At 36.5% G+C, this 27,785-nt stretch overlaps 2 protein-coding genes across 9 annotated transcripts in view; one reads left to right on the top strand and one right to left on the bottom strand.

Annotated features, from left to right (window-relative positions):
* LOC127835188 (uncharacterized) overlaps positions 1–4,961 on the top strand; it is a 51,336-nt gene extending 46,375 nt beyond the window's left edge. For all 3 annotated transcript variants that reach the window (XM_052361498.1, XM_052361497.1, XM_052361499.1), the window contains 3 exons: positions 22–128; positions 1,980–2,111; positions 2,872–4,961. In XM_052361498.1, coding sequence (XP_052217458.1) covers positions 22–128; positions 1,980–2,111; positions 2,872–2,991 — 359 coding nt within the window. In that variant the 3' untranslated portion in view covers positions 2,992–4,961. The remainder of the gene's footprint in view (positions 1–21; positions 129–1,979; positions 2,112–2,871) is intronic.
* Positions 4,962–6,979: 2,018 nt separating this feature from the next.
* On the bottom strand, positions 6,980–24,822 carry LOC127835191 (vacuolar protein sorting-associated protein 4B-like). Of its 6 annotated transcripts, none has more exons than XM_052361510.1 (10): positions 24,697–24,822; positions 21,079–21,208; positions 18,971–19,124; positions 18,197–18,301; positions 15,363–15,434; positions 12,409–12,562; positions 11,168–11,446; positions 10,587–10,777; positions 9,209–9,285; positions 6,980–8,486 (listed from the first exon to the last, which is right to left on the bottom strand). In XM_052361510.1, exons 2-10 carry the CDS (start codon positions 21,151–21,153, stop codon positions 8,361–8,363), a joined length of 1,233 nt encoding a protein of 410 aa, XP_052217470.1. In that variant the 5' UTR covers positions 21,154–21,208; positions 24,697–24,822; the 3' UTR covers positions 6,980–8,360. The 6 variants fall into 6 exon arrangements, with proteins under 6 accessions (XP_052217470.1, XP_052217469.1, XP_052217467.1 ...); XM_052361509.1 differs by lacking the exon at positions 24,697–24,822 and adding an exon at positions 23,134–23,153; XM_052361507.1 differs by lacking the exons at positions 21,079–21,208; positions 24,697–24,822 and adding an exon at positions 19,513–20,099 and having other exon boundaries at positions 18,971–19,418.
* Positions 24,823–27,785: the final 2,963 nt, after the last annotated feature.

The raw sequence follows: 27,785 nt of genomic DNA, 5'->3' as shown, positions 1-27,785 counted from the left end.
CCTTCCCCTGTGTCTATGCAGGAGTGAGCATCCTGGTACTCAACAAGAACGACCACTACAAAGTGTGGGTGTACCGAGCCTTCTACCCTGTGGTGTGGTTCATCATCCTGTCTCTGCCTCTCATGCAGGTAGGTGGTCGATTGTTTATAGTAATGCAGGTGTGTGGTCACATGTTCACTGTAATTATGTGTGTGGTCACTTGTTCATGGTTATACAGGTAGGTGGTTACATGTTCAGTATAATGCAGGTGTGTGGTCACATGATCGCTGTAATGCAAGTGAGTGGTCACATGTTCAATGTAATGCAGGTGTTCGGTCACATGTTCGCTGTAATGCAGGTGTGTGGTCACATGTTCACTGCAATGCTGGTGTGTGGTCACATGTTCGCTGTAATGCAGGTGTGTGGTCACATGTTCACTGCAATGCTGGTGTGTGGTCACATGTTCATTGTAATGCAGGTTTGTGGTCACATGTTCACTGTAATGCAGGTGGGTGATCACATGTTTACTGTAATTATGTGGGTGGTCACATTTTCACAGTAATGCAGGTGTGTGTTCACATGTTCACTGTAATTATGTGGGTGGTCACATGTTCACAGTAATGCAGGTGTGTGGTCACATGTTCACTGTAATTATGTGGGTGGTGACATGTTCACAGTAATGCAGGTGTGTGGTCACATGTTCGCTGTAATGCAGGTGTGTGGTCACATGTTCACATTAATGCAGGTGTGTGGTCACGTGTTCACTGTAATTATGTGGGTGGTCACATGTTCACTGCAATGCAGGTGTGTGGTCACATGTTCGCTGTAATGCAGGTGTGTGGTCACATGTTCGCTGTAATTATGTGGGTGGTCACATGTTCACAGTAATGCAGGTGTGTGGTCACATGTTCACTGTAATTATGTGGGTGGTCACATGTTCACAGTAATGCAGGTGTGTGGTCACATGTTCGCTGTAATGTAGGTGTGTGGTCACATGTTCACTGCAATGCAGGTGTGTGGTCACATGTTCATTGTAATGCAGGTGTGTGGTCACATGTTCGCTGAAATGCAGGTATGTGGTCACATGATCAATGTAGTGCAAGTGAGTGGTCACATGTTCACTGTAATGCAGGTTTGTGGTCACATGTTCACTGTAATGCAGGTGGGTGATCACATGTTCACTGTAATGCAGGTTTGTGGTCACATGTTCACAGTAATGCAGGTGTGGGGTCACTTGTTCGCTGTAATTATGTGGGTGGTAACATGTTCACAGTAATGGAGGTGTGTAGTCACATGTTCACAGTAATGCAGATGTGTGGTCACATGTTCAATATTAATTTATGAAATGCATGTGTATAAAGTGTCATACCAGATTAGCCTGTGCAGTTCCCACAGGCTAATTAGGATGAAACTTTCAGCCTAAAATGGATTTATGTTAAGAATATATCTCTTTTAATCAATACTTTCCTTAAAGTGGAAAGTGTCATCCCTAATAAGCCTGTGCAAAATTCACAGGCTAATGTGGGATGACACTTAACTAACATGCATCAAGCCTGAATTTCTCTGAACGAGGCTCATTTGTATGTGAGGATGGTTTTGATTATTGGGCAATAGCGATCAATATATTCTTTTGTGTTTTTCTCCATGGATTTTATTTGCAAATTTATTTTTGTCAGATTTGTTTTATTTTATTCATGTTTTTGTTTTGTGATTTGAAGTAACATGTCATATTTTAATGTCACTTCAAAGTGAACCACGAACTGAAGTTATGCACTTTTTAGTATAAACATTGAAGAAAAAAAAAATCACATTTTTTTAAATTTTAAATATTCAGATTAAAAATGTGTATATTTTAATTTTGTTTGATATGTGTATTGTTAAGGCTTTTATATTTTTATTTCTTTAAGAAACATTTCTTGTTTAAACTTTTTTTTAAAGATGTGTTTGTCATTATATACCAGTCTAAAAGTTACATTTGAAATAAATATTGTCTACTACAGGCTGCTAGAGTGAACTCGACGTGCAATCGTTTCCAGAGAATAGCTCTTGAGACTCGAGTGTTTGGCTACAAGAACTGCTCTCTTCTCGAACTTGACTCATTTCTCAACTTTGTCTTCCATGCAAGACTAAGGGTAAGCTGTTAAAGATAATTAAAAAGCTGTCAGTTTTGGTTATGAGTCTATAATCGTAGTTGAAATACATTTGCTTTTTCTAAAATTATAGTTGAGAACCAAGACATTTTACTGTATACTTGGGATTCTATTTGCAAGCTGCTTGAGGTATCTGATATGGAAAATGTTTACTTTTGAAACTTTTAAAAATGAAAATGCTTTATTACTAGAGACTTATCAATGTGAATACCTTATTTATTAGACTTATTAATGTGAATGGGGGATTGCCTTATATAACTATTGGCTAATTAATATGAAACCCGTATTTATAAGACTTAAATTGTTAAAGCCTTATTACTAGTGACTAAATATTGTGATTGCCTTATTACCAAGACTATTTCACGTTAATCCCATGTAATTAAGACTAATTAATTAATAAAGCAATTCATTTGTACTTTGTAATTATAGGTAGATTAGAATATCTTTAAAGTTAGGTATTTTAAAGTTGCAGACTAAAAAAAAAGATACATTTGGTGTACATCTTAACTCTTTCAGTGCGGGGACCGAATTTTGAAGGACTTTGCAAACAGTTTGGATCCATATGAGACGCCACAGAACGTGGCGTCTCATCAGGATCCAAAGTCTTTGCTATTCTGATAGCATTGTGTAAAAAAAATCAAAGAAAATGCAAATTTTAGAAATTCAGCAGACCACATTTTAGCAGATGACAAATTTCCCAGCATGCAAAGGGTTAACATGCCTGATGTGCTGTTCTTTATAGGCCAAGCTGTTCCATTTTCCAATCCTACCAAAGTATCTGATAGCGATAGTTGTGCTGTCACTGTTTGTGCTGCTGATACTGCTACAGACTGGAACCATAGGCAAAACCCAACTGTTCTGAGGTCCTGAGTGTTCAGCGTTCGCAAGACCCTTTATCTCAGGAATTGTGATGTAAAATCACCTTGTCAACTGACGTTGGATTGAATAAGTGAATATGAACCATGCTTGGGAAAACAGTGTTCGATGCAGGTGCATAGTATCGTCCCAGATTAGTCTCTGCAGTCAGGGTCGACACTCTCGGCTTTGTGGTGTTTTTTGTTTTAAGGAAATCTCTTCAAGTGAAAATCAATTAAAGACGCAGTGTTGTATCTGATCCTTCGTGGACTTCACAGGCTAAACTGGGGAGACAATCTACGCTCTTGCATAAGCCCCATTTTTGCAGAACAAGGCTCATATATTGGATAAAACATTTGTTCTTAAGTTTACTCCTCAATTATAAGGCCATAATAATTGTGCCAGTCTCTTGAAAAACTGGGCTTAATGCATGTGCATAAAGTTTAAGGACCACACTGGAAATATGGGTATACTCATTTTTGTGTTATCCTTGGTGTTGGTGTGTATGTCATGGTATATTTATCTTCATGTAAGTGATATTTTTATATTTTGTACATGTTGTGAATGTCCATGTATGCATTCCTTGCCGAAATAAATCTATCTAAAGTGTAGTCCTCACGGGCTAAACAAAGATGATACCTTAAGTTGTTTAAAGGAGTTGGTTAACTGTGTAATGGTAAAGGAGTTGGTTTACTGTGTTATTGATTGGCAGTTGTGATATTCATATAAGGATTTTGGTGTATTGAACTAAAACTATCGCTAGTGCAATGCATAGTGTTGTGGGTACACTTACAAGTTCTTGCAGTGTGATATATTTTGCAAGTCTCTACGTGATATAATGTGGGTGTCAAAATGAGTGCTCTATGTAACACAAAGTTTTCTTATGACAGTTACTTTTTTTGACATAATTATTAATTGTCGTTACTACATGTTAGCTATATCAGTGTGTTGATAATGTACTGGGTAAAATACTTTTACAAGTAGTACTAAATTTTATGTGCATTCTTCCATGCTAAACTGTTCACAAAGAATGATTACAAGCTAAAGTTAATAATATATATTATGTGCTGAACTATAATCAAAATGTATGTTTTATGAATCAGCATTTTTCTTTACCAAAATGATTTTACTTAAATTTGTTCTAACAAGCATTTTCATTATGTTAATTTGTGAACACAGCTTATCTACATAATTGTGAAATTAATTGTAAATAATGAACAAACAATTTATATACATATTGTACTTTTGCTATGATTCAGATTGACTTACAAATATAAAGTACTATCAACTTATACATAGGATTACAGTTTATTTATAAAATATTTTATTAGCGTGGCTGTTTTCAGAGAAAACCCGAGCTATTGTCTTAGCCAGCTCGTCTGCATCCACCGTCCGCCGTAGTGCTTAAACCTTCACATTGGCTCTAAAATCAAAGTGCTTCCACCTACAACTTTGAAACTTCATATGTAGTTGCACCTTGATGAATTCTACATGCCACACTCATTTTTGGGTCACTAGGTCAAAGGTCAAGGTCACTGTGACCTCTAATATCAAACTTTAACAAAAACCTTAACATTGCCACTAAAATTAAAGTGCTTCCACCTACAACTTTGAAACTTCATATGTAGATGCACCTTGATGAGTTCTACATGCCACACCCATTTTGGGTCACTAGGTCAAAGGTCAATGTCTAAAAAAAAGTAAAAAATTCTGACAAGCTTTCGCAGCCGAGCGTGGCACCCGTTATGCGATGCTCTTGTTCCCCATGGCATTGTGGTTGTTTGACTCTGTTTTTCACTGTATGTGTCATTATGTGTATTATGCATTTTTTTCTAAACATTCTCATATACATTTATTGGTGCAATAGTATGCATGGCTGACACTCATTTTTGTACAAATACTCATGTTTTGTGCTATTTAATTATTTGTTTTGATATTAATTTTAATGTACATGTGATTAAAATACAGTGCCAGAAAGCTCAGAAATATGTTTTAGAAACCAAATAAGTCTAGTCTATGCAAATACTTTGCCTTAACATTTCTGTCAAGCTATTTGGTTTCTGGAAGTGTGTATCTACTGATACTAGATATGAGCTGCACTTTGTTAAAATTGGGTTTATGCATGTGCGTAAAGTGTCGTCCCAGATTAGCCTGTGCAATCTGCACAGGCTATTCAGGGGCAACACTTTTCACATCAACTGGATTTTTGATAAGAAGAGATTTTCTTTAAATGAAAAATATAGTAAAAGCAGAAAGTTTTGTCTCTGATTAGCCTGTGGGGACTGCACAAGTTAATTTGGGACGACACTTTACGCACATGCATTAAACCCCCTTTTCACAGAGTAAGGCCCATGAATAATCTGAAACAATGTACTACATTTCAGTGTTAAGTTGTTATGCTTTCAAATAAAGTACATAAAGAACATGAAAATCAACACACATTTTTATGCCCCCCTTCGATGAAGAGGGGGTATATTGCTTTGCTCATGTCGGTCGGTCTGTCGGTCCGTCCACCAGGTGGTTGTCAGACGATAACTCAAGAACGCTTGGGCCTAGGATCATGAAACTTCATAGGTACATTGATCATGACTCGCAGATGACCCCTATTGATTTTTAGGTCACTAGGTCAAAGGTCAAGGTCACGGTAACCCGAAATATTAAAATGGTTTTTAACCAGGTTTTCCGAAGGAAAAAACTCGTTATTAGATTGGCGAATGCGGGCGGGCTGGCTGGCTGGCTGGCGGGCGGAACAAGCTTGTCCGGGCCATAACTATGTCGTTCATTGTCAGATTTTAAAATCATTAGGCACATTTGTTCACCATCATTGGACGGTGTGTCGCGCGAAAAAATTACGTCGATATCTCCAAGGTCAAGGTCACACTTTGAGTTCAAAGGTCAAAAATGGCCATATATGAGCTTGTCCTGGCCATAACTATGTCATTCATTGTGAGATTTTAAAATCATTTGGCACATTTGTTCACCATCATGGGACGGTGTGTCGCACGAAAGAATCACGTCAATATCTCCAATGTCAAGGTCGCCATGACTAAAAATAGATTTTTTTTTAAAACAAACTTACAAAGGGGGTTAATTTTGTTTGTTCATTTCAAAAGTTCAGTTTGAGTTTTCTCCCTTTATCAGATTTTTTTTTCACAATGAAAACCTGGTTTTGTGACAATTTTGTCCCTTGTTGAATGATAACTCAAGAACGCATACGCCTAGGATCATGAAACTTCATGGGTAGATTGATCATGACTTGCAGATGACCCCTATTGATTTTGAGGTCACTAGGTCAAAGGTCAAGGTCACGTTGACCAGAAATAGTAAAATGGTTTCCGGATGATAACTCAAGAATGCATACGCCTAGGATCATGAAACTTCATGGGTAGATTGATCATAACTCGCAGATGACCCCTATTGATTTTGAGGTCACTAGGTCAAAGGTCAAGGTCACGGTGACCCGAAATAGTAAAATGGTTTTCGGATGATAACTCAAGAACGGTTTTGCCTAGGATCATGACACTTCATAGGTACATTGATCGTGCCTCGCAGATGACCCCTATTGATTTTCAGGTCACTAGGTCAAAGGTCAAGGTCACAGTGACAAAAATCGTATTCACACAATGGCTGCCACTACAACGGACAGCCCATATGGGGGGCATGCATGTTTTACAAACAGCCCTTGTTATTTGCTGTAACTGAAACAATGTGTACATATGTGATCAGATCTGAGTCATGAAAACACCTTTTCAAACTTAAACTAGCTTACAAGCTCCATTGGTAGAGGGCTGTACAACAAATTGGTGGTTTGATTACCGGCTGGTGAAAGTCCATTTTCTCCTATATGTGATGGAAAATGGCAGTTGTCAGTTTCGGGCATTAGTTTGTGAACTTGGGTCTAACCTTAGAAGAGTTTGAGTAGGTTATTCAACAGCTGTGACAGTACTGACATACTGTTGGCAATAGCGAAACAAAAAATCTTTAACCATGCAACATAATAGCATAAATTGACTTTTATTTGGAAGGTTATTAAATAGGCCCATTGTAATGCTTTCTACTTTAACACAGAACTGGTAAAATTACCTTCATTCATTAAGTATCAAAATGCAAGAGTACACGCAGAAATTATTGGCATAACACATCTGGGAAATTATTCACATATTTTTACCTCTGATCTTTTGACTTTTAATAACACAACACATTGGGGATATAAACTTACATTTTAACCACAGCTGCACATTCATTATTTCTCAGTATTTTTCTTGTGTAAAAGACGTGAGTTCTCTCACAAAATCTAGGAATCCAAAACAAACAAGCCTTATTCTGGGATAAATGCATGTGCTGCTTTCATGGAATTGTTTTTTTAAAGATATCTTGTTATCAAAAATCCAGTGTTTGCAGAAGGTGTTATCCTTGATCAGCATGCAGACTGCTGTCTAATCATGGACGACACTTGCATTAAGCCCAGTTTTCCCAGAACAAGGCTTAAATGTAAGGGACCAAGGCTCAAATGTAAGGGACCAAGACTCAAGTGTAAGGGACCAAGGCTTAAATGTACGAGACAAAAGCTCAAATGTAAGGGACAAAGGCTAAAGTGTTAGGGACCAAGGCTCAAATTTAAGGGACAAAAGCTCAAATGTAAGGGACAAAGGCTAAAGTGTTAGGGACCAAGGCTCAAATGTAAGGGACAAAAGCTCAAATGTAAGGGACAAAGGCTAAAGTGTTAGGGACCAAGGCTCAAATGTAAGGGACGATAGCTCAAATGTAAGGGTCCAAGGCTCAAATGTAAGGGACCAAGGCTCAAATGTAAGGGACCAATACTCAAATGTAAGGGACCAATCCTCTATCAAGCAAGGCTCAAATGTAAGGAACATGAGGCAATGAGGTTTGACATTTATGCCAAGTAGTTTCAAAATCCATCAAAATACGGCCAAGCTATGGCTTAGACATACATACAGAGAGACATTGCAAGGGGACATACAAATCAACAAATTGATTTCTTATCCTTAAATGTATTCCTCAATGTAATGATCACATTAGTTCAACAAAAAAATGTTTCAAATTTTCCTTATTCAACCTTACAGTTGTATAATAAAAAGTACAAACACCAACAAAGTTTTAAACAGCAACATAAAATGCTTTATCAAAGTACAAGTTAGATAACATTTTTTTAACAACTGGTTGCACTAATGACAGTTTCTTTACGTTTATAAATTTATAATTTTTCATCAACCTTTATTTTACATCATTTATCATAAAATACAAATTTTGAAAGAAAACCAAATATATTTCTAATGCAATATTTTCTTTGATTTTTATGTTAACAACAGGTGAACATAAACATTTAAACATCTGTTGTTACATAAACACTTGTAATCATCCATTTTCTCCAAAGTCCTCTGTGAATTCCTTGAACTTTACAAGGTCTCCCTCGGTGACTGTCCGTCTGTGCGTCTGGAGAGATTTGATGAAGTCACCTATTTGCACTTGGCGAGGTCGGATCTGAAATGGAAATTTAATATGACTTTTACAGAGGTTACAATTGATTATTGATTTCTGCTTTCCTCAATTGCAAAACGATATTATCTGAGTGTGTCAATATAAATCAGTATTTCATGACTAGAACTTGACTTAAGTTGTGAATCTGGTAAGTCAATATCATGGGCAAAGCACTCTTTCAATAAGAGACACAGAGCTACGTTCTTTTATTGGGAATGGATAGAATAGGCCTGAACTCTGAATATAGTAACTGTTCTGAAAAAAATCTACAGTCTGTTGCCAATAGTGACAAAATCACCAATATTCATTCTCACAAGAACTTGTCACAGTTTTAGCCAATACCAACCCTAGTTGTGATGGGTAGAAAGTTGTAAATAACCTTGTTCCAAGTTGCACCAATACAGCATAAAATAAAAGAAATTAGACCTACAAGTTTTGAATGTTGTACATGTAATTTGAAAAGTGTACATGTGTGTGTCTCTTGATAAACAGACTGACAGTGAATCCATTACACCCTAAAAAATGATAACAAGCATATTTGTTGCATTGATATTTCATTCCAAAAAAAATGTGACAGACGGACTGACGGATGGACAACGCCAATTCTATATCCCTCCGCCTTTGGCGAGGGATATTAATAATAATATTAGCATTATTTTTATCATTAGTAGTAGTAGTATATTATTCTCTATGTCACTTATTAGCATAAAAACAATCAGTAACACCTTATCTGGTGGTAGGTCAATCATACGAGAGTTCAGGGCTCCTGGTGTATCTGGGGTGCACGGTGTGAGATGGCCCTCTGAAAATACAGGAACCATTAAAACTGTACTAAGTGGTACATAATTTGAATGTCGGAATCAATGTTTGCTGAAATATGTCATGTTTCTGGATGTCTGTGGGGCATTCGGCTGGCAAAACTATGTTTTTTGCTGAAAAATAATTGGCCTTTTCTGCAATTTTGTAAAACATACAGCCAATTTTTATTTCAAAGGGCCATCTTGCATCCAGTTGAAAAATTGTGCATCAACATTGTCAAACTATGATAGATACTGTAGTTATTGAAGCCATACTAAAAACAAGAAGTAGGGCTCCCTTGATTGCTCAATTGTGTATTGGGTGCTTATTCAAATGTGTTAAAATGTGTATCAAGGCAGCTAAGAGATTTACAGACATGTCAAAACTGGTTCCTTTCTTAAGTCTGACATCACATCTTAGAATTTTTTTGGATAAAAGACTTTGAACATAAACCTCCATCGAACATCTAAATTCCAAATGAATGAGCAAACCCCAAAAAATCTAAAAAGTTAGTGTCTGCAATACCAAGCGATTCATTTAAAGTATAATATTAATAAACTAGAGCTTTGTCACAGATGTGACGTATACCCCCACATGCTGCATTGACACAGAATATTTTGCATGCTGTCTTCACAAAACAAGAGAAGCTATGATGGTGAACAAATGTGCCAAATGATTTTAAAATCTCACAATGAACGACATAGTTATGGCCCGGACAAGTCTTTTATGGAAAATTTTGACCTTTGAACTCAAAGTGTGACCTTGACCTTGGAGATATCGAGTTAATTCTTTTGCATGACACACTGTTCAATGATGGTGAACGAATGTGCCAAATGATTTTAAAGTCACACAATAAATGACAATGTTATTTCCTTGACAAGCTCATTTATGGGCAACTCCAAGTGTGACCTTGACCTTGGAGATATCAACATACTTCTTTCGCATGACACACCGTCCCATGATATTTAACAATTGTACATGTCATTTTAAAATCTAACGATAAATGACATAGTTATGGTCCGGACCAACTTTCGGTTTAAAACGCACTAAGTGACTCTGTGACCTAGTTTTTGACCCGGCATGACACATATTCAATCTTCACCTAGACATCATCTAGATACAACTTCTGACCAAGTTTGTTGAAGATCTGATTAAATTTTAGGGACAGACAGACCAACCGACAAAGTGACTCCTATATAGCTGCCATTACAAATGGTAATGGGGGTATAATAACTTGCATAAAACTCAACATGACAACCATAGTGAATATGAACATGAAAAAAAAACTATAGCACCACTATCTACCAGCAGTTTGACACCAGTATTGCGCCATGCGGAGGTCCCGTATGGGTCCAAACAGTGCCCCCAAGGTCATGTTGGCAATGTCACTGCCGGAGTAGCCGTCAGTGCTGTCAGCAAGGTAGCACCATTCCTTGTCCGTCAGTTGCAGGTTGTTGTCTCGGGTGTGGATCTTGATAAGGGAAATCCTGGCATCTCTAAAGTGGTTTAAAGAATTAATCAGCTGCACGTGCATACTGTATAAATGATACGATTTTTTTTTAAATATTGTGTTACCATAGAGGTACCAAATGAATTTATTTCTTATTTCTGTTGAATTTTAATTCTTTATGCTGGTAAAAAAAATCTGACTTATTACCTTAAATATTTATCATTCAGTCTTAATATTCAGTCATTTGATTTGAGAAAATAAACAAACAAATATCAACTAAAAAAAAACATCAGTACCTGACCTTTACAAGTGTTTGTATGATCAACTTACTATTTCCATCAGTCTTCCATCAAACATTTTCCCTCCTCCATATAAAAAGTCAAATCAAATTTAATATTAAATGCTAAACACAAACATATTCACTAGTTCCTCGCACCTGTCAGGCAATGGAATGTAAATCCTTTTCTGAAACCGTCTGAGAAAAGCTGAATCCAGCTCCCAAGGGCAGTTGGTCGCACAGAGCAGGAAGATTTTCTCGCTGGAACTTGAGTTGTCCGCCCCTTCCATCTGCTTGAGAAGCTCGGTCTTCATGCGGCGTGTGTGCTCCTCCTCGCGCAGGCTGCGCTGGCGACAGATACTGTCGATCTCGTCTATGAAGATCACGGAGCGGCCCTCGGGCTGGCTGTTGGCGTGCTGGAAGAGCTCCTTGATCAGTCTGAAGGGGAGGTAAATCATAAATACAGTTGTATGATTCTTTATCCAGGGTATTTTAATACAAATAAATAATGCAAGTCTCATAAACAGAGTTGTACGCTCCTTGATCAATCAACAAGGGAGGAAAGTAATGCAAGGTTCATAAATACATTCTCCTTTACAAGTCTAAAACAAAGGTTAATTATGCATATCTTATAAATACACAGTTGTATGATTCTATATCAGCCTGTAAGGGAGATAAATGATGCAAGTCTCATAAACACAGTTGTATTTTCCTAGATCATTCTGCAAGGGAAATCAATCAGTGAAGTCTCATAAATACACAGTTGTATGTTCATTGATCAGCCGGCAAGGGAAGTAAATGATGAAAGTCTTATCATATAAAAAGTGCTATGATAATAAATGTCATTTACAAAGTCATTTTTGTATTTTGTTTATTGTTTGTGATGGGAACATGGTGTTAAGACCCATAATGGACAGGCACCTTAGAAGTATGCAAAGAAAAAACTTGTCAAATCATGGATCCATGCAAACTATGTTTACAAATTTTTTACTGTGCACAGATAGAACATGGTGGATTCATAATCTTCATGGACATCTGCCTTACTTGTGGTTTTATGTAGAAAGGCTTATTAAAGACTTGTTCTCCTGGGCCATAGATTGCCAGAAAAAAGTTTTTACTTGTCGTCACAATTCACCCTTATTCATAATCCCGTCTTTAATCAGTAAAACATTTGTATTTCAGTAAAAATTCACAGATACTTACGTTATTTTATAAATTAACTCAACAAAAACTTTTGTAAAAAAACACACAAAACATTTTAAGATAAACATAACACATTTCAGGAACACCAGCCCAAAGACTAAATCTTACTTTTCGCTCTCTGACAACTTGAAAAATAACCTGCAAAATAACATGTTAAGGTAAACATAAGACCATTCTTTACCAGGATTACTACTTACTTCTCGCTCTCCCCCACCCAACTAGAGACTAGATCAGAGCTGGACACGCAGTAGAAAGTGGAGTTGATCTCCGCAGATATCGCCTCTGCCACCCTACTCTTGCCTGTGCCTGGTGGTCCATACAGCAAGATACGCTTCCAAGGCTTGATGCAGCCTGCAGATAGAACATAGCTACGTAGCTATGGATTTGAATGGTATTTTTCCAAGATAAAAATATTGCGACAAAATCATTTCAACCAAACCCATGACTAAATGCATCCTGCAGAAAATAGTTTGCAATTGGGTGGTATTTTTTCAATATTATTTCATTAAAAACCATGGCTTGATGCAGTAATTCCAAAAGTGTTACAAAAATCAACTGTTTAAAACAGAGTGGATAATCACGTGACAAACAAGATGGCAACATCAATGCTGAGACACGTATTTTCTACCGTTTTATACTCTTAATTACTTGTATTAATGGTTAAAGCGCTGCTCATTTTCCAGCCATATCAGCAAGAAAATAATAAGTGTTTGTTTATGATAAATATTCGCTCTTTATCTATACTTTACTCGCTGCCAATTTTTTTAGCGGGAGCTGCTATTTCCTCTTAAGACTCCCTCTGTAAAGGACACATAAATCCTAATTAAAGTACAGTCTACTCTCGTTATCTCGAAGTCGGCGGGAACAAGAGAAAATATTGAGATAACGAGAGTTCCAGATATCCGATTAGGCGTCTTCAAAGAAAAAATGAGACAAAAATTTACCTTGTTTTTAACATCTTTATACCTTCTATGCGGTCTTACTAAAGCCGTCACTGTGTGGCATAATACTCTCTACTACCCTATCTATTACCTGATATATACGCATTTTTACGAGGCACGATTAAATTTGCTATTTAAATGCTTAAAATGACGTTTTAAGTGTTACTGAATTCCATGAACACATGCCGTTATCATTTTCTGAACTGTCGAGTAAACATCAAGTAATGTTGCTATTTAAAGTTAACTTATGATGCAATTGATGTCCAATAAAGACGAGGATTTTTCATCTGAACATGCGTAAATCACGTTCCGGAATAGTGAACTGTACATGTACATTTTGTAGTTTGAAATGCAAAGTTCAATCGATTATTAGTACAGGATAAAATAAACCCACATGTTATAAAGTGACAGGCCTTACTCAAGTGTAAATTATTAACTAACGACATTACACATGTGTGGTCATTGATGCAATTAACGGATCAATTATCTACCGCACAGTATCGGGAGCAGCCGGGCAAAGTGGGACGGTGAAGTATCAAAGAAAAAAAATACCCACCTTTGCCAACACTGGGACAGTCATTCGCACTTCAAGATAAACCACAGTAAATACATGTAAAGTCAGGACTCGGAACAAATTTTTATTGAATTATTCGACATAACGAAAATCGAGATATGTGATATTTATTAATATAGATAAAGAAGGAGAATAGTTGGGACATTGAGCTTACTTTGACATATAAAGAAAATCGAGATATCCGATGTCGAGATAACGAGAGTACATGTAGACCGTAGTTGAAACAAAATAAAACAAAAGCTACATGTTCACAGATTATTATTTTTAAAGTCTTTAAATGTATTTATGAAGAAACAATTACATGTACAATATGTACAATAATTTTGATATCAATAAAAAGTACAAAGCACAATTTTCTATTACTGTGGATTTGAACCCAGGACTTTTGGGAAAAAATCTAATGCAGTACCACTGGCCACTCTTTTATTATTAAAACACTGTAAATCCAATAAAACGCTTTCCTTAATAACTTAGAATCAAATATAACGCGAGCGACTCCAGTTTTTTCTCCAACCTAACATTTCTTTCATATATGTCTCTATTATAATAAATTTGAAGCTCACCCATACTTTGGCTTTAGACAGTTTAATAGTGACAATCTATTGTTTGATGCAAATAAAGCTTAGAAAAAATAGTTAGCATATATAAGCTGATTTCTATTCAAGAGCTTTCAATCTTTGCGATCACTGTGACCTGTGACAATTTTAACAAGTTAATATAGGAACGTTTCCTTACATTGTTGATTATAGACGATACTTACCTAAATATTATCTTGAAAAAAATACTTGAACACGTTACAAAGATAAATTAAATAAGTAATTCAGACAATTAAGATGCATTCAAATGCAGGTTTATTGTAAACATGTGTTTTTTTCTCCCTTTCTCCCCATCTTCAGAAAATAATGTGTACATATTGCATTCAATCTTAATTCAAATTCACTTGTTTATCCATTGGCTGTTATTATTTAATGTGGAATATGCCAGATGAGCAAACATGGAATCACTTGCATTGCGCATGTTAAAGTGGAAAACCCACGTCCCATAAGTTGCTGTAAACTTTATACTTTGAAAAATGGCATACTTTTGTGTTTATGAAGTTTAAAAACTCATTAATTCTCAATTGTTTTCCAGAATTTAATATTTTTTAAATAAAGTGATGTTTATATGAGATTATCAACTAGAAAAACAGTACATATGCAGTTGCTGATACTGCAGGGTTTGAATGAATGTATTGGCACATGACATGATAACACAACATGGCAATTCAAACACTAGTTTAGCTTTAAATGCAGTCTGCTTATAACCTGTGTTTGTGACTTTGACTTCATCATGTGCCATTTTACTAGAATTACACATATTTTTTCAAAGAACATATGAAAGAATTAATAAAATCAGTTGGTTTATTTCAATTGACAACATACATAATTTTTCTCCCTCAAGAGTGTTGTTTCCTTTGTGTAAATGTAATCTATCTAATGTCTTTGGAATTTCCGACAACAATTTTGGGAAAATTGTCATTTTGCCAATCTATGAACAAGAATTTTAACTTTCCGATATTCCTTATGATACCAACCACCCGTTTTTACCATGAAACCATACTTGGTACGTTTTGATTTATAAGTCATGCTAGTTTCACCTGTGAAGAGCTGTGGGAACTGTAATGGCATGATAATAGCCTCCGTGAGCGTCTCCTTGGCATCATGGAGTCCTAAAAGAGAATTACACACAAAATACAATAGACATTATTACAAACAATAAGTTATGTTCAAGAGCGCATTACTCTAATGTGTGGTTGATTGGGCATGAAAAAAAAGTGTCGTATACATCTACATGTCACTGTAATTACATTTTTTAAGTTTCTATTTAATCGGATGAGGGATGCAAAAGTTTGTTTCCTCTTTTAACACTTACAAAGACAATCCAACTGATACAGCACTGAACAACATTGTGACCCCAAAAGAAATCGCCTACCAGCAAGACATTTATTATAATTTTATTATGTAACCAGTCTAACAAAACTTAATTGCTCTGATATAGACAAATGTCCAGACCTGAATTTTATGTCCTGTATTGACCAACTACAGGGATTTTCCCCATCTTTGTTCAGCGGCCTTGGTCAATCAATTTGTGAAAAAAAGAGTTGCGAACTGTTCAAGATTGTGAAAAAAAAGTTGCAAATTGTTTAAAATTTGCAAAAAATAGTCAGAACTTTTTAAATAGTGAAATTTTGAGTTGCAAACTCCTTTATATTGTGAAAATTTGAGTAATCTATTCTCATATTTGTGAAAAATAGCCATTCTCTAAGAAGAAAAAGAATCCCTGACCTATGTCTAGACCTGCTATGGTATGGAGTGACATACTATGTTGTGCATTCACCTGCTGGATTATGATCTAGGGTACACCTATGCAGGGAAATGTTCTACCATCTTGTAGGGTTCACTGTAGCTCTTAATTTTTCAACAGAACTATCAAAGTTAAATACCATTGGTAAAGTTATAAAAGATTTCACTGGCGGGAAAGAATCTGAAATTACATCCCTTTATAACTTGCTTTTTTATGGACTAACATGCTGCTATATTATACACTGACCAGTTGCTATGTGATGGACTTACTTGCTATGAAATGCACGGACCAGCTACGCAATAAAAATGTCTGATCTGTTCTGAACAAACATTGTCAAAGACTGACTTGCCTTGTTGAGAACTAACTTGATATGGCAAAAGACTGACAAGCTATGCTGAGTACTGACAAGCTATGTTGAGAACATACAAGCTATGATTTAGACTAACAAACTATGTTGAGGACTGATCGGCTATCTCAAAGACTGAACTGCCATGTCAAAGACTGACCTGCTATGTCACGGACTGACCTTTCTCAATGACTGACCTGCAATGTCAATGGCTGACCAGCTATGTCAAGGACTGACTTGCATTGTTAAGAACTGACCTGCTATGTCAAGGACAGACCAGCATTGTTAAGGACTGACCTGCTATGTCAAGGACTGACCTGCTATGTCAAGGATTGATCTGCTATGTTAAAGACTGACCAGCTATGTCAAGGACTGACCTGCTATGTTAAGGACTAATCAGCTATGTCAAGGACTAACCTGCTATGTTAAGGACTGATCAGCTATGTCAAGGACTGACCTATCTCAAGGACTGACCTGCTATGTCAAAGAGTGACCTATCTCAAGGACTGACCTGCATTGTCAAGGGCTGACCAGTTATGTCAAGGGCTGACCAGTTATGTCAAGGACTGATCTGCTATGTCAAGGACTGACCTGCTATGTCAAGGGCTGACCTGCTATGTCAAGGGCTGACCTGCTATGTCAAGGACTGACCTGCTATGTCAAGGACTGACATTCTATGTTAAGGGCTGACCAGCTATGTCAAGGACTGACCTGCTATGTCAAGGACTGACCTGCTATGTCAAGGGCTGACCTGCTATGTCAAGGGCTGACCAGCTATCTCAAGGACTGACCTGCTATGTTAAGGACTGACCAGCTATGTCAAGGGCTGACCAGCTATGTCAAGGACTGACCTGCTTTGTCAAGGGCTGACCAGCTATGTCAAGGGCTGACCAGCTATGTCAAGGGCTGACCAGCTATGTCAAGGGCTGACCAGCTATGTCAAGGGCTGACCAGCTATGTCAAGGGCTGACCAGCTATGTCAAAGGCTGACTAGCTATGTCGAGGGCTGACCAGCTATGTCAAGGGCTGACCAGCTATGTCAAGGGCTGACCTGCTATGTCAAGGGCTGACCAGCTGTTTCAAGGACTGACCTGCTATGTCAAGGACTGACCTGCTATGTCAAGGACTGACCTGCTATGTCAAGGGCTGACCTGCTATGTCAAGGGCTGATCAGCTATCAAGGACTGACCTATCTCAATGACTGACCTGCATTGTCAAGGGCTGACCAGCTATGTCAAGGGCTGACCAGCTATGTCAAGGGCTGACCAGCTATGTCAAGGGCTGACCAGCTATGTCAAGGGCTGACCAGCTATGTCAAGGGCTGACCAGCTATGTCAAAGGCTGACTAGCTATGTCAAGGGCTGACCTGCTATGTTAAGGACTGATCAGCTATCAAGGACTGACCTATCTCAATGACTGACCTGCATTGTCAAGGGCTGACCAGCTATGTCAAGGGCTGACCAGCTATGTCAAGGGCTGACCAGCTATGTCAAGGGCTGACCAGCTATGTCAAGGGCTGACCAGCTATGTCAAGGGCTGACCAGCTATGTCAAAGGCTGACTAGCTATGTCAAGGGCTGACCTGCTATGTCAAGGGCTGACCAGCTATGTCAAGGGCTGACCTGCTATGTCAAGGGCTGACCAGCTGTTTCAAGGACTGATCTGCTATGTCAAGGGCTGACCAGCTGTTTCAATGACTGACCTGCTATGTCAAGGGCTTACCAGCTGTTTTAAGGACTGACCTGCTAGGTCAAGGGCTGACCAGCTATCTCAAGAACTGACCTGCTATGTCTTGGAAGGTGAGACCTCCCTTCTTCACAATTGTCTCTTCAATAGCTGCTCTGCGCTGGGGATCTTTCTTCCCAGTAGATTCAGGAACGCGGTCTTCTGCAATGCAGTTACATTACATCTATATCCATCATTTCTCCACTTACGATTGCAAACTCTGTCTGCATATTTTAATAAGGAACACAAATCAACTAAAAGTAATTTTGGGTCTAAACTCAACCTCTAGGCAAAACACATTTAGTTAATTGGGTCCTTTGAAAAAAATAAATATCTAAAAATCAATGACTACATTTATTTTGACAGTTCAATGAACAAAGGTCCACATACTTACCGTCCCAAAAACCAACAGACAGGTGCAAAACAATATACCTTAGCTTCTTAGAAAGTTTGTAGAAATTGCATCATTCATTTCAAAGTAGACTAGGAAAACTGGAATGAATGCATGTGTGTGAAGTGTCGTCCAAAATGTAGTCCGTACTGGCTAATCAAAGATGACACTTTCCGCCTCATCTGGATTTTCACTAAGAAGAGGCTTCATTTAAACAAAAAATACCATTAAAGCAGAAAGTGTCATCTCTGATAAGCATGTGCGGACAGTACAGGCTAATCTGGGATATTACTTTGTGCACAAGCATAAAGCCCTGTTTTTTCAAAGAGAGATTCATATTCATTTGAACATTGTGTTTAACGATAAAGAACACCCTGTTTTTTTCAGAGAGATACTCTTATTCCTTTAAACATTGTGTTTAAGAAGATTATAAAGCACACCGATCCCATTGGAAGACTTGTGTGGGCTGCTAGCGACGGAGGGCACCTGCTGGTCAGTGCTTGGGTCACTAGGGGGCTTGTCCAGCTGATCTATCTTGGCCAGCAGGATGGACACGTGACTCTGGACATTGGCCTGCAGCTGCTCAAACAAGGCCTGCAAGAATAACATCTGACCCTGATATCTTGAATATTCTAAAGTCTGTTTCAACATAACATCTGACACTGATATCTTAAATATTCTAAAGTCTGTTACAACATAACATTTGACCCAGATATCTTGAATACTTAAAGTCTGTTTCAACATAACATCTGACCCAGATATCTTGAATATTCTCAAGTCTGTTTCAACATAACATCTGACCCTGATATCTTGAATATTCTAAAGTCTGTTTCAACATAACATCTGACCCAGATATCTTGAATATTCTAAAGTCTGTTTCAACATAACCTCTGACCCAGATATCTTGAATACTCTAAAGTCTGTTTCAACATAACATCTGACCCAGATATCTTGAATATTCTAAAGTCTGTTGCAACATAACATCTGACCCAGATATCTTGAATACTCTAAAGCCTGTTTCAACATAACATCCGATCCAGATATCTTGAATATTTTAAAGTCTGTTTCAACATAACATCTGACCCTGATATCTTGAATATTCTCAAGTCAACATTCCACTTTGTTTTCTATAAAAAAGGGCACACGTTTGTAATGTTGTTTTGTGCTACACAGCCTAGATAAAATAGTAAAAGATCTCTATGTGCTATACATTTTTGATTCTGCTATTGATTAGCCCTCGCTTTCCATGCAAATGACATGAAGCTGTGAAGTGTTTGAATATCATTCAGGTGAATGTTTGCAGAACAGATGATTTTAACAAAGTACATGACTTATTTGTGCAGTTCAATTCAAAATCAAACCTTGATTGGTTAGTCTATTCATGGCCATGAACAAAAGTTTTAAGAAACAATGTTAAAATGAAGTAAAAAAGCTTATTTTAAATATACCAAACAAAAACAAAATTGTTTTGAATTATTGCACTTCATCAAGGATGCATAGAAGGTACAAATGATAAAACATGTTTGTGATGACAAAGAATGGAACTTTGGACATTGACATTGGATATTTGGATACAGGGGCTTATGGATCAAAGATTTAAATATATTCTTATAAGGATAAATGCAGAGTTTTCCCTAAGAACCGGCCGCCGGCCAAATTGACCGGTTCAATCGATTTTCTGGCCGGTTCAAATGCTGGTAACAAAAAAAAATAATGAGAGGTTTTGCAACTTTGATCGATGTAATTGTTAAAGTTAAGAAAAGACGAAATTAAACAAGCGAAAACATCGATTTAACATCGTTTTGTTTATGTTCTTTATACTTCCGTGTGTACGTTTTACCGAACAAGTATAATTTATAACGGCGCTTCTCATTGGCTGATTATTTTGAGTACGCAAATAACTACAAAACGGCGCTTCTCATTGGCTGATTATTTTGAGTACGCAAATAACTACACTCCCCTCACAAATTTTTTAAAAAATTAGAAAAATTCCATAAGTGATACACAAAAAAACAAGTAATTTTCATCTCTAAAATTTCTGTCCAAACCCCCCCCCCCCAAAATGCACCATTTTGCGTCTAGATTTTCAAAATTTTTCGGGGGGGCATGCCCCCGGACCCCCCTAGCAGGAGTGCCTTGCTTGGCCTGTTCAAATTTTTATTTGGCCTGTTCAAATAAAAGGAAGGGAAAACCCTGAAATGAATATAAAAATATTTCAGGATTCGTTTACATCCCATATAAATACCCTAAAACTGTTCTGCACTCGCAGACGTGGAATAAAAAAGTAATCAAAACCAATAAACATAATAAAAATAAAAATCAGAAAATATTTATGCTAAACCTTAGTTAATACAGGGTAACCCATTTCTTTAAGCTTGATTTATTCAAAAGCCTCAGGCTATAATTGCAACCCTCTTGAGTCTGTACATTGGTAGACCACATACATGCTGTCTTTATGGGAGACCTAAAGAACACTGCCACAGTGGGGATAGAACACTTGACCTCTTAGTAGGCTGCCACCATATCCATTACGCGACCAATACTAAACCTTATGTTGTGAGTTCTTTTCAACCGCAGCCAGCTGTTGTATGCGGCTCTGGCATCGCTGGGAGGTCTCTAACATCAGTTGTATGTCCACGTTGGACGCCTTCTTCCCTTCTTGGAGCACAGCTTCCAAGCTGCAGGCGACAATGATTGAAATGACTTTTTTTTTTAATATGGTGCATAATATGGGTTAGCTTTGTATGAACTAAGGGATTAGTGTCTTTTTTCAAAGTCTAGGGTCATCTGGAAAAACTAGGCTTGATGCATGTGCTTACAGTTTTGTCCTAGAATAGCCAGTGCAGTCTGCATGAGCTAATCAGGGATGCCACTTTCCCCTTTTATAAAAATTTCTATTTGGTGAAAGACTCTCCTAAAGAAACATCCATTTAAGGGGAAATATGCCATTCCTGATTAGCCCATGTAGACTGCATAGGTTTTCCCTCGATGAGACTACACCAAGACTGAAACCTAGACCTATTGATAGTTTTATAAAATTTACATAACTGAACCTGAATTGTTTAGTTAAAGGTATATTTAAAATGTGCATTGAAACTCAATACAAACGATAAACATACCCATATCACGTCTTTTCATATTCCTTATATTTTATTTTCCATGCTTAAAATTGTTTCATATAATAAATGTACTAACTTGTGATAAAAATATTCAAACATTCGCTTGTAGGTTTCTACACTTAGACAACTCTTTCACAATTAATTTTAATGCAAGTTCTTTGGTTTTGCACCCACCATTGACAGTGTAAATTTTCTGATCATTAAAATTAGAAAAACAAGTTCATATTTGTATGAAAGACAGTAGGTATACAAATTTAAAAGGTGATATAATAATATATTTTAAGTACCTGACATTTAAAAAAAATGTTGATGACAATTTTATAAACTAGATCAACAGACTTTGTGTTAATATAAGTGCCAATACCAACATTCGTTTATTGTCCTTAGTGCAGACTTCCAGAATGCTCAAAAACCAAATAAACCATGTCAGCCATTCGGTCTGAGCACTTTTCAAAACTCATCAGCATGAAATGAAATTTATTGTGCCAATATAATCTTACATATGCATTTATGTTCTGTCATATCTTGAAGCAAAGTTATTTTTTCGTCGTTGAAACGAAATGATAACTGTACAAAAATCAACAATAGTTTGGAATAATAATTATAATATTATTTCTTTATTTAGCATAATAATAAACGATGATTTTACTATGTGCACAGAAGAGGTAAAACCTAAAGCCCATTTTATTTTAATTAATGTTCTAGAACATGAAGTTTGAGAATTTGAAAAAATAAAAAGCAGTATAGCTGATTTGTTTTAAATTGAAATGAGTTTCTTTTATTATCAGTTACATGTAGGACATAGTCAAAACTGGTCCCAGGCCAGTGTTCTCCATAAAAATTGTAGTAACCAGTTTGATTTTCAAAGTAGCCAGCAACTAAGCACTAAAATAGGACTTTTCTTGCGCCATTTCCAATAAATATTCTGGGGAAAAGCAGCTGGCGCCTAGATTGATAGTAACCAGTTAAAGCACTGGCCACGGGTGCTTCTGGTGCTTCCAGTGAACATTGTCCCAGGCAATTCCTGCCTGCCTGATGACATTACACATTAAGGTTATTCAGCTGAGAATAATTAAATGAAATCTGGGTCGCAAATAAACAGGAATTGAAAACACATATTTCCAGGCTTACAGGGAATATATTTTGTGGAAAACAGACGAATCAGGTCATAACTCTGAAAAAACAACAGGTCACACTCACTCTGAGCCAGCCAATATTACTTGCCTTATGATCATCTACAAGTTATGGTAATTCAGCTCTTTAAGTTTAAACTAGATAAACCACCTAACTGAAGAGTTGAAAACACAAACTTTAGGATATACATACATGTACTAATGGACAGATTAACAAGTGCAATACTTAATGACTGGCATTAACAAATAAAATGAAAAACTTAGAACTATATTTTTTTTTGACAAATGAACTCTTTAAGAGTCACAAACTGTAAACATCATTTAAATATAAAATCTTAAAACAATACTCACCATGCCTTTACTTCTGTGAAGACAAGATGTTATATCCATTAATATGCTTAATGTGTTTTGTATACTAAACATTAATTTTAATTTACATCACTTATTTTTTCAGAACACATATTCCGCCACATTCCTCAGCGCTAAAAAGTTTTTCAGCATAGCTGTATAGCCCTGGCTGAGCTTTTCACCTGAATTGACATTTATAACAGCCAATAAAATTTAAAAGAAACTTCCTAGTACCTGTACGAAGGAGTCAATAGCTGGAAATTTTCTCACAATCAACTCTATTATACAGCACAAAAACTTAAGCACCCTTCTTCATATTAAATAGAACACATTTGTAATACAATTTAAACAGGAAGATCAATTTTATTTTTAAAATTGTGTTGTGAAATTGTCATAATATAAATTTTCATAATGCTTTCATAAAATGAGATGCATTCTCAACAGAAAAATGAATCTACCAAATCTTTAACAATAGTTGTTCAAAAGTGCCAAGTATAGGCATTGATTCAAATTGTCATTACCTATCACACAGTGTGTAATTAAATATAAATTTCTTATAGGACTTATTGTGTGTGGTTCGCATGTGTTTGATGCATGTTTACATCATACAGATAGTACAGAACTTGAGTTACAAGCAAATAATGTATGGTAATTTACCATAAATATGCTGGCTGTGTCAAAGTCAATAAGTTAAAAGTATAGTCATCAATTATTTACGTAAGCAATAGACGAGAGTTAACACGCATCTATAAAATTAAAGATTGTATTTATTTTTATAGTTTAATCTTGCTTGCCAGATAATAAGTTATTGCAACCTCAGTAAGCTTTTCTTTCATAGCGACATAAATAGCTCACATTTACGCAATGTAATCTCAATTCGGGACTTTGCACCAAGCAACAGCAGATGCGCAATAACACGATTGGTCGATAAATCAACAAGCGAGACGACTCGTACATCCTTCTAGAAAATTACGTACTGCAGTTGTCTTTCAGAGTTTCTTGTTGATATTACGAGATCCAATATGTCAAAATGATTGTGCGTCCCATGGGACACAAATTAACAAATATGATGGGTCCTGACTGGCATTTTATGTGTATTTGACGCAGAATATTGCATCCAGTAAAACTCTGCTGTGTTGACAATTTTTCACATGAAATCAACCGCCTTAAAAGGTCAGTTGTGAGGCTATTTGAAGTGTTCTTAAAATTGTGACAGCCAATAAGAATCAACGGCTCAAGAAAAAACATTATTTTCAAGATGGAGGTTTGAAACTATCAACACTTATTTTGATGTTTACAGATGATCAATATTAGGAAAAAAGCAACAAATATAAAGACCAAAGGTTAATTATTACGTTAATGAATGATTCATGGTCATACATTATTAAAATGTTTTGTGATCTTTGTGAAAATTACCGAAGCCTCGACAATAATAAAGCATATAAACAATTTAATAATCCGAACATCCGGATTCCTATCTCGTTCAACAAACATTAATAAAACATACGATTAAGAAAGCTATAAAGCGTTATTTCAAAAATCGGCAAAACTAAAAAAAACACTAACCTAAGAACATGGATTTTTCGTCCATATTGTCTAAAATGTTGCTGCTTCAAAGTTATTTCAATTTTATTAAAAACCGCCTTGAAAACTTATGTTGTTGTTGTTGTTTTTCAGCAAATTTCGGCGTCTTCGTCGTCTATGGTATCTCCCGGTTGGTATCTATGTTATTCTGTACAGCTCGTTATCGCCATGGTTTTGTTTCTCTCGCTACTTTGTACATGTGATACCGGTAATCTTACATATTTTCTACAGTCTGTTTTTGTAAAAGCCAGCTGAAAGAATCGATAAGTTCCTTTTTGCTTCCTACATCGGTCAAAAAGAAGGACTTTCAAACATATATGCTAAAGTTATAATTAAATGTAGTTGCCAAAACACATCGTGTAACTATATCTAATATTTAAAAAATATTTTGAACGCTAGCACACATTATCTTCCATTTAATTCTATTTCGAAACACATACAATATAACTTTTAGATACACTTTGCTCCACTTTATACATGTTCTTCTGTATGTCGATTTTCTGTCTGTCAGTTAAAGAAAAGGACGCGATGTTCAAGCTAGCAGTTCTAGTGCTGCTAATTGAGTTTTATTGAAATCCGCGACGGTTTGAATGTATTTAAACGATATTGTAAACGCCTTTAAATGCTACTCAGTAATGCATATATTGGTATACAATTTTTAGAGTTCTGAAACGGATTGTGTGCGCGGGAAACTACGCGCTCTTTGGCGACGTGATATTAATTGATTCGAACATGGACACAATCGGCTCTCAAAGATCACGAATATTGTTTTATGAGAAGTTCTTAGCTGCATGACAGTCACATCAATTACGGAGTGATGCACACGTGTTGCTGATTTATTTCTTATTGGGTAATTTTGATATTATATACACCATAAAGCATAGAATGTGTAACTGTAATACATGTATATATACAAAATGGGTAACCGACCAAACGCCAATCATCCATGCATACCTGGTAAATCAAATATCTGTTCGCGTTCTTCGAAAAGAACTGTTTAAGTGGTTTGTCATATACAGCTGTTAACCTCGAATATTTATATAATAGTATCGTGAGCCATCGGGATCAAGCTGACTGATATTGGTCAAGTTGTCAAGTCAATTGATTATTCTTATTACATTAATCCAAAATGGTTTCTTAAAACACTTCAATATACTATTTAACTGTTGTGTGCATGCTAATTATAACATACTCCGAATAATTATTTATCTTGTTTAAAGATATTTCAGGTCGGATATCGCGATTGCGATAGTCAAGAGTGTTATTTTGAGTGTCTGAGTATAATGCATACATTCTTGTTTCAAATCTGTGATTTGTTATTGTCATTTTGTCAGGGTTCAATCACCGTTATCGGCGCATGTGAGCTTGTTTTTTTTTTTTTTTGCCATCTTACTGGACAGTTGAGGTTTCCTCCATGCGCTCCGTCCAACCTCCCGTCGCACTAGACCACAGCGCCATTGAATATCTTTCAGTGAAAACTCAATAGCTTGAAAGTGCAGACATAATTCGAAATTCGACTCAATGTAGGTGGGTCTAGTTAATTTACTAGGTAGATGTGCTGTGATACACTCCGGCTCCTCACATAATGCAGCCCAGGGCGCGAAAGGACTTCATAAACTTTGAAATACACACACATATATATAATGAAAAGATGAAGAAATTGCACATTAACTTGCTTATTAAACGATAAATTGGAACACGTAAAATATATTTAAATGTGCGTCCTTATTATCCTCATTGCCCAGCTTGGTCGAATGTGTAAAAACCATTAAGTTATTAATACTGTAACCAGATATGCATTGTCATATATACATTTTAAAAGGGACTTAACAACATCCATGAGAGACAATCAATCCAAAGAACACGTTTTATTTTACACTATTTCTTTACATTGAATTCTCTTCTAAACGATCGTCCAGTGAAGGTTGACTGCACAGGCTAATCTGTGACGCAACCTGACGCATATGTATTAAGCTTTCCCAGAACGAGGCTAATATGGTTGGTGACTTTTGATATCTTGTGATGTCTGGCGATTGTGATATGGCGTATGATAGGTAAAAGCTCACTATGAGCTGGGATAATGGCAGTGACCAAGGTTATTATAGTACATAATTCAAATTGATATTATGCATCTTTCTTCCTGTTAGAGCAGTGCGGCATTGTTTGTGATACTGTAAACGTTTGGGAACAATTACTATTTTATTATATATGTATGGTATCGCAGCATTAAACGCTGTCATTTGTTAAAAATTACTAAAATAAAATGCTTCATAATGTCGGAAACATATACAACAACAACAACAACTAGAAATGTCACTGAGCATATAGTTTATTGGTTACATATACAGTGTATACACACGCAGCTTTTTACCATATTGCTATTGATGGGATCAAACACGATCTTATTTAAGTTTTGAAATGAGATAATCACAAAATTCTATACCCAGGCAACGTTAAGTATCGGTAATATAAAGTTCTAGTTAAAAATCATGTAAGGGCAAACGCAGAATCATATACCAAATTGAGATCCAAAAACTGTCAACCATTTTAACTAATACAAAGAAAACGCTCGAAATAAGTCCATTGTCGAACGTAAATAATCTGTCATACTTTGGCGTATATGATTCACAAAATTTACAACAAAGTATCATACGAAGACAAAAACGCGATATTAAAGTATGCATATCGGCCTTGCTCTGTTAAAAGGGTGTTTAATGAATGTGCGTAAAGTGTCGTCCCATATTAGCATGTGCAGTCCGCACAGGCTAATCAAGGACGACACTTTCCACCTAGCCTGGATTTTTGCTAAGAAGAGACTTTCTTAAAATGAAAAATATCATAATAGCGGAAAGTTTTGTTCCTGATTAGCCTGTGCGGACTGGACATTCTAACCTGGGACGACACTTTGCGCACATGCATGAAACTCACTTTTCACAGAGTACGGCGCGGCGTATAGGTTAATCGTATTGATCCTTTAAGTTCCTTATGATAAGCACATGATCAACGTATGGTAAACGTGATCCTCATATCGTGACCACGTGATTCATGTGTGTTATTAAAAACGTAATTAA

Source organism: Dreissena polymorpha, chromosome 6 (assembly GCF_020536995.1).
Source record: "Dreissena polymorpha isolate Duluth1 chromosome 6, UMN_Dpol_1.0, whole genome shotgun sequence".
NCBI classification, from domain to species: Eukaryota; Metazoa; Mollusca; class Bivalvia; order Myida; family Dreissenidae; genus Dreissena; species Dreissena polymorpha.
This window is presented reverse-complemented; position numbering and strand designations above follow the sequence as displayed.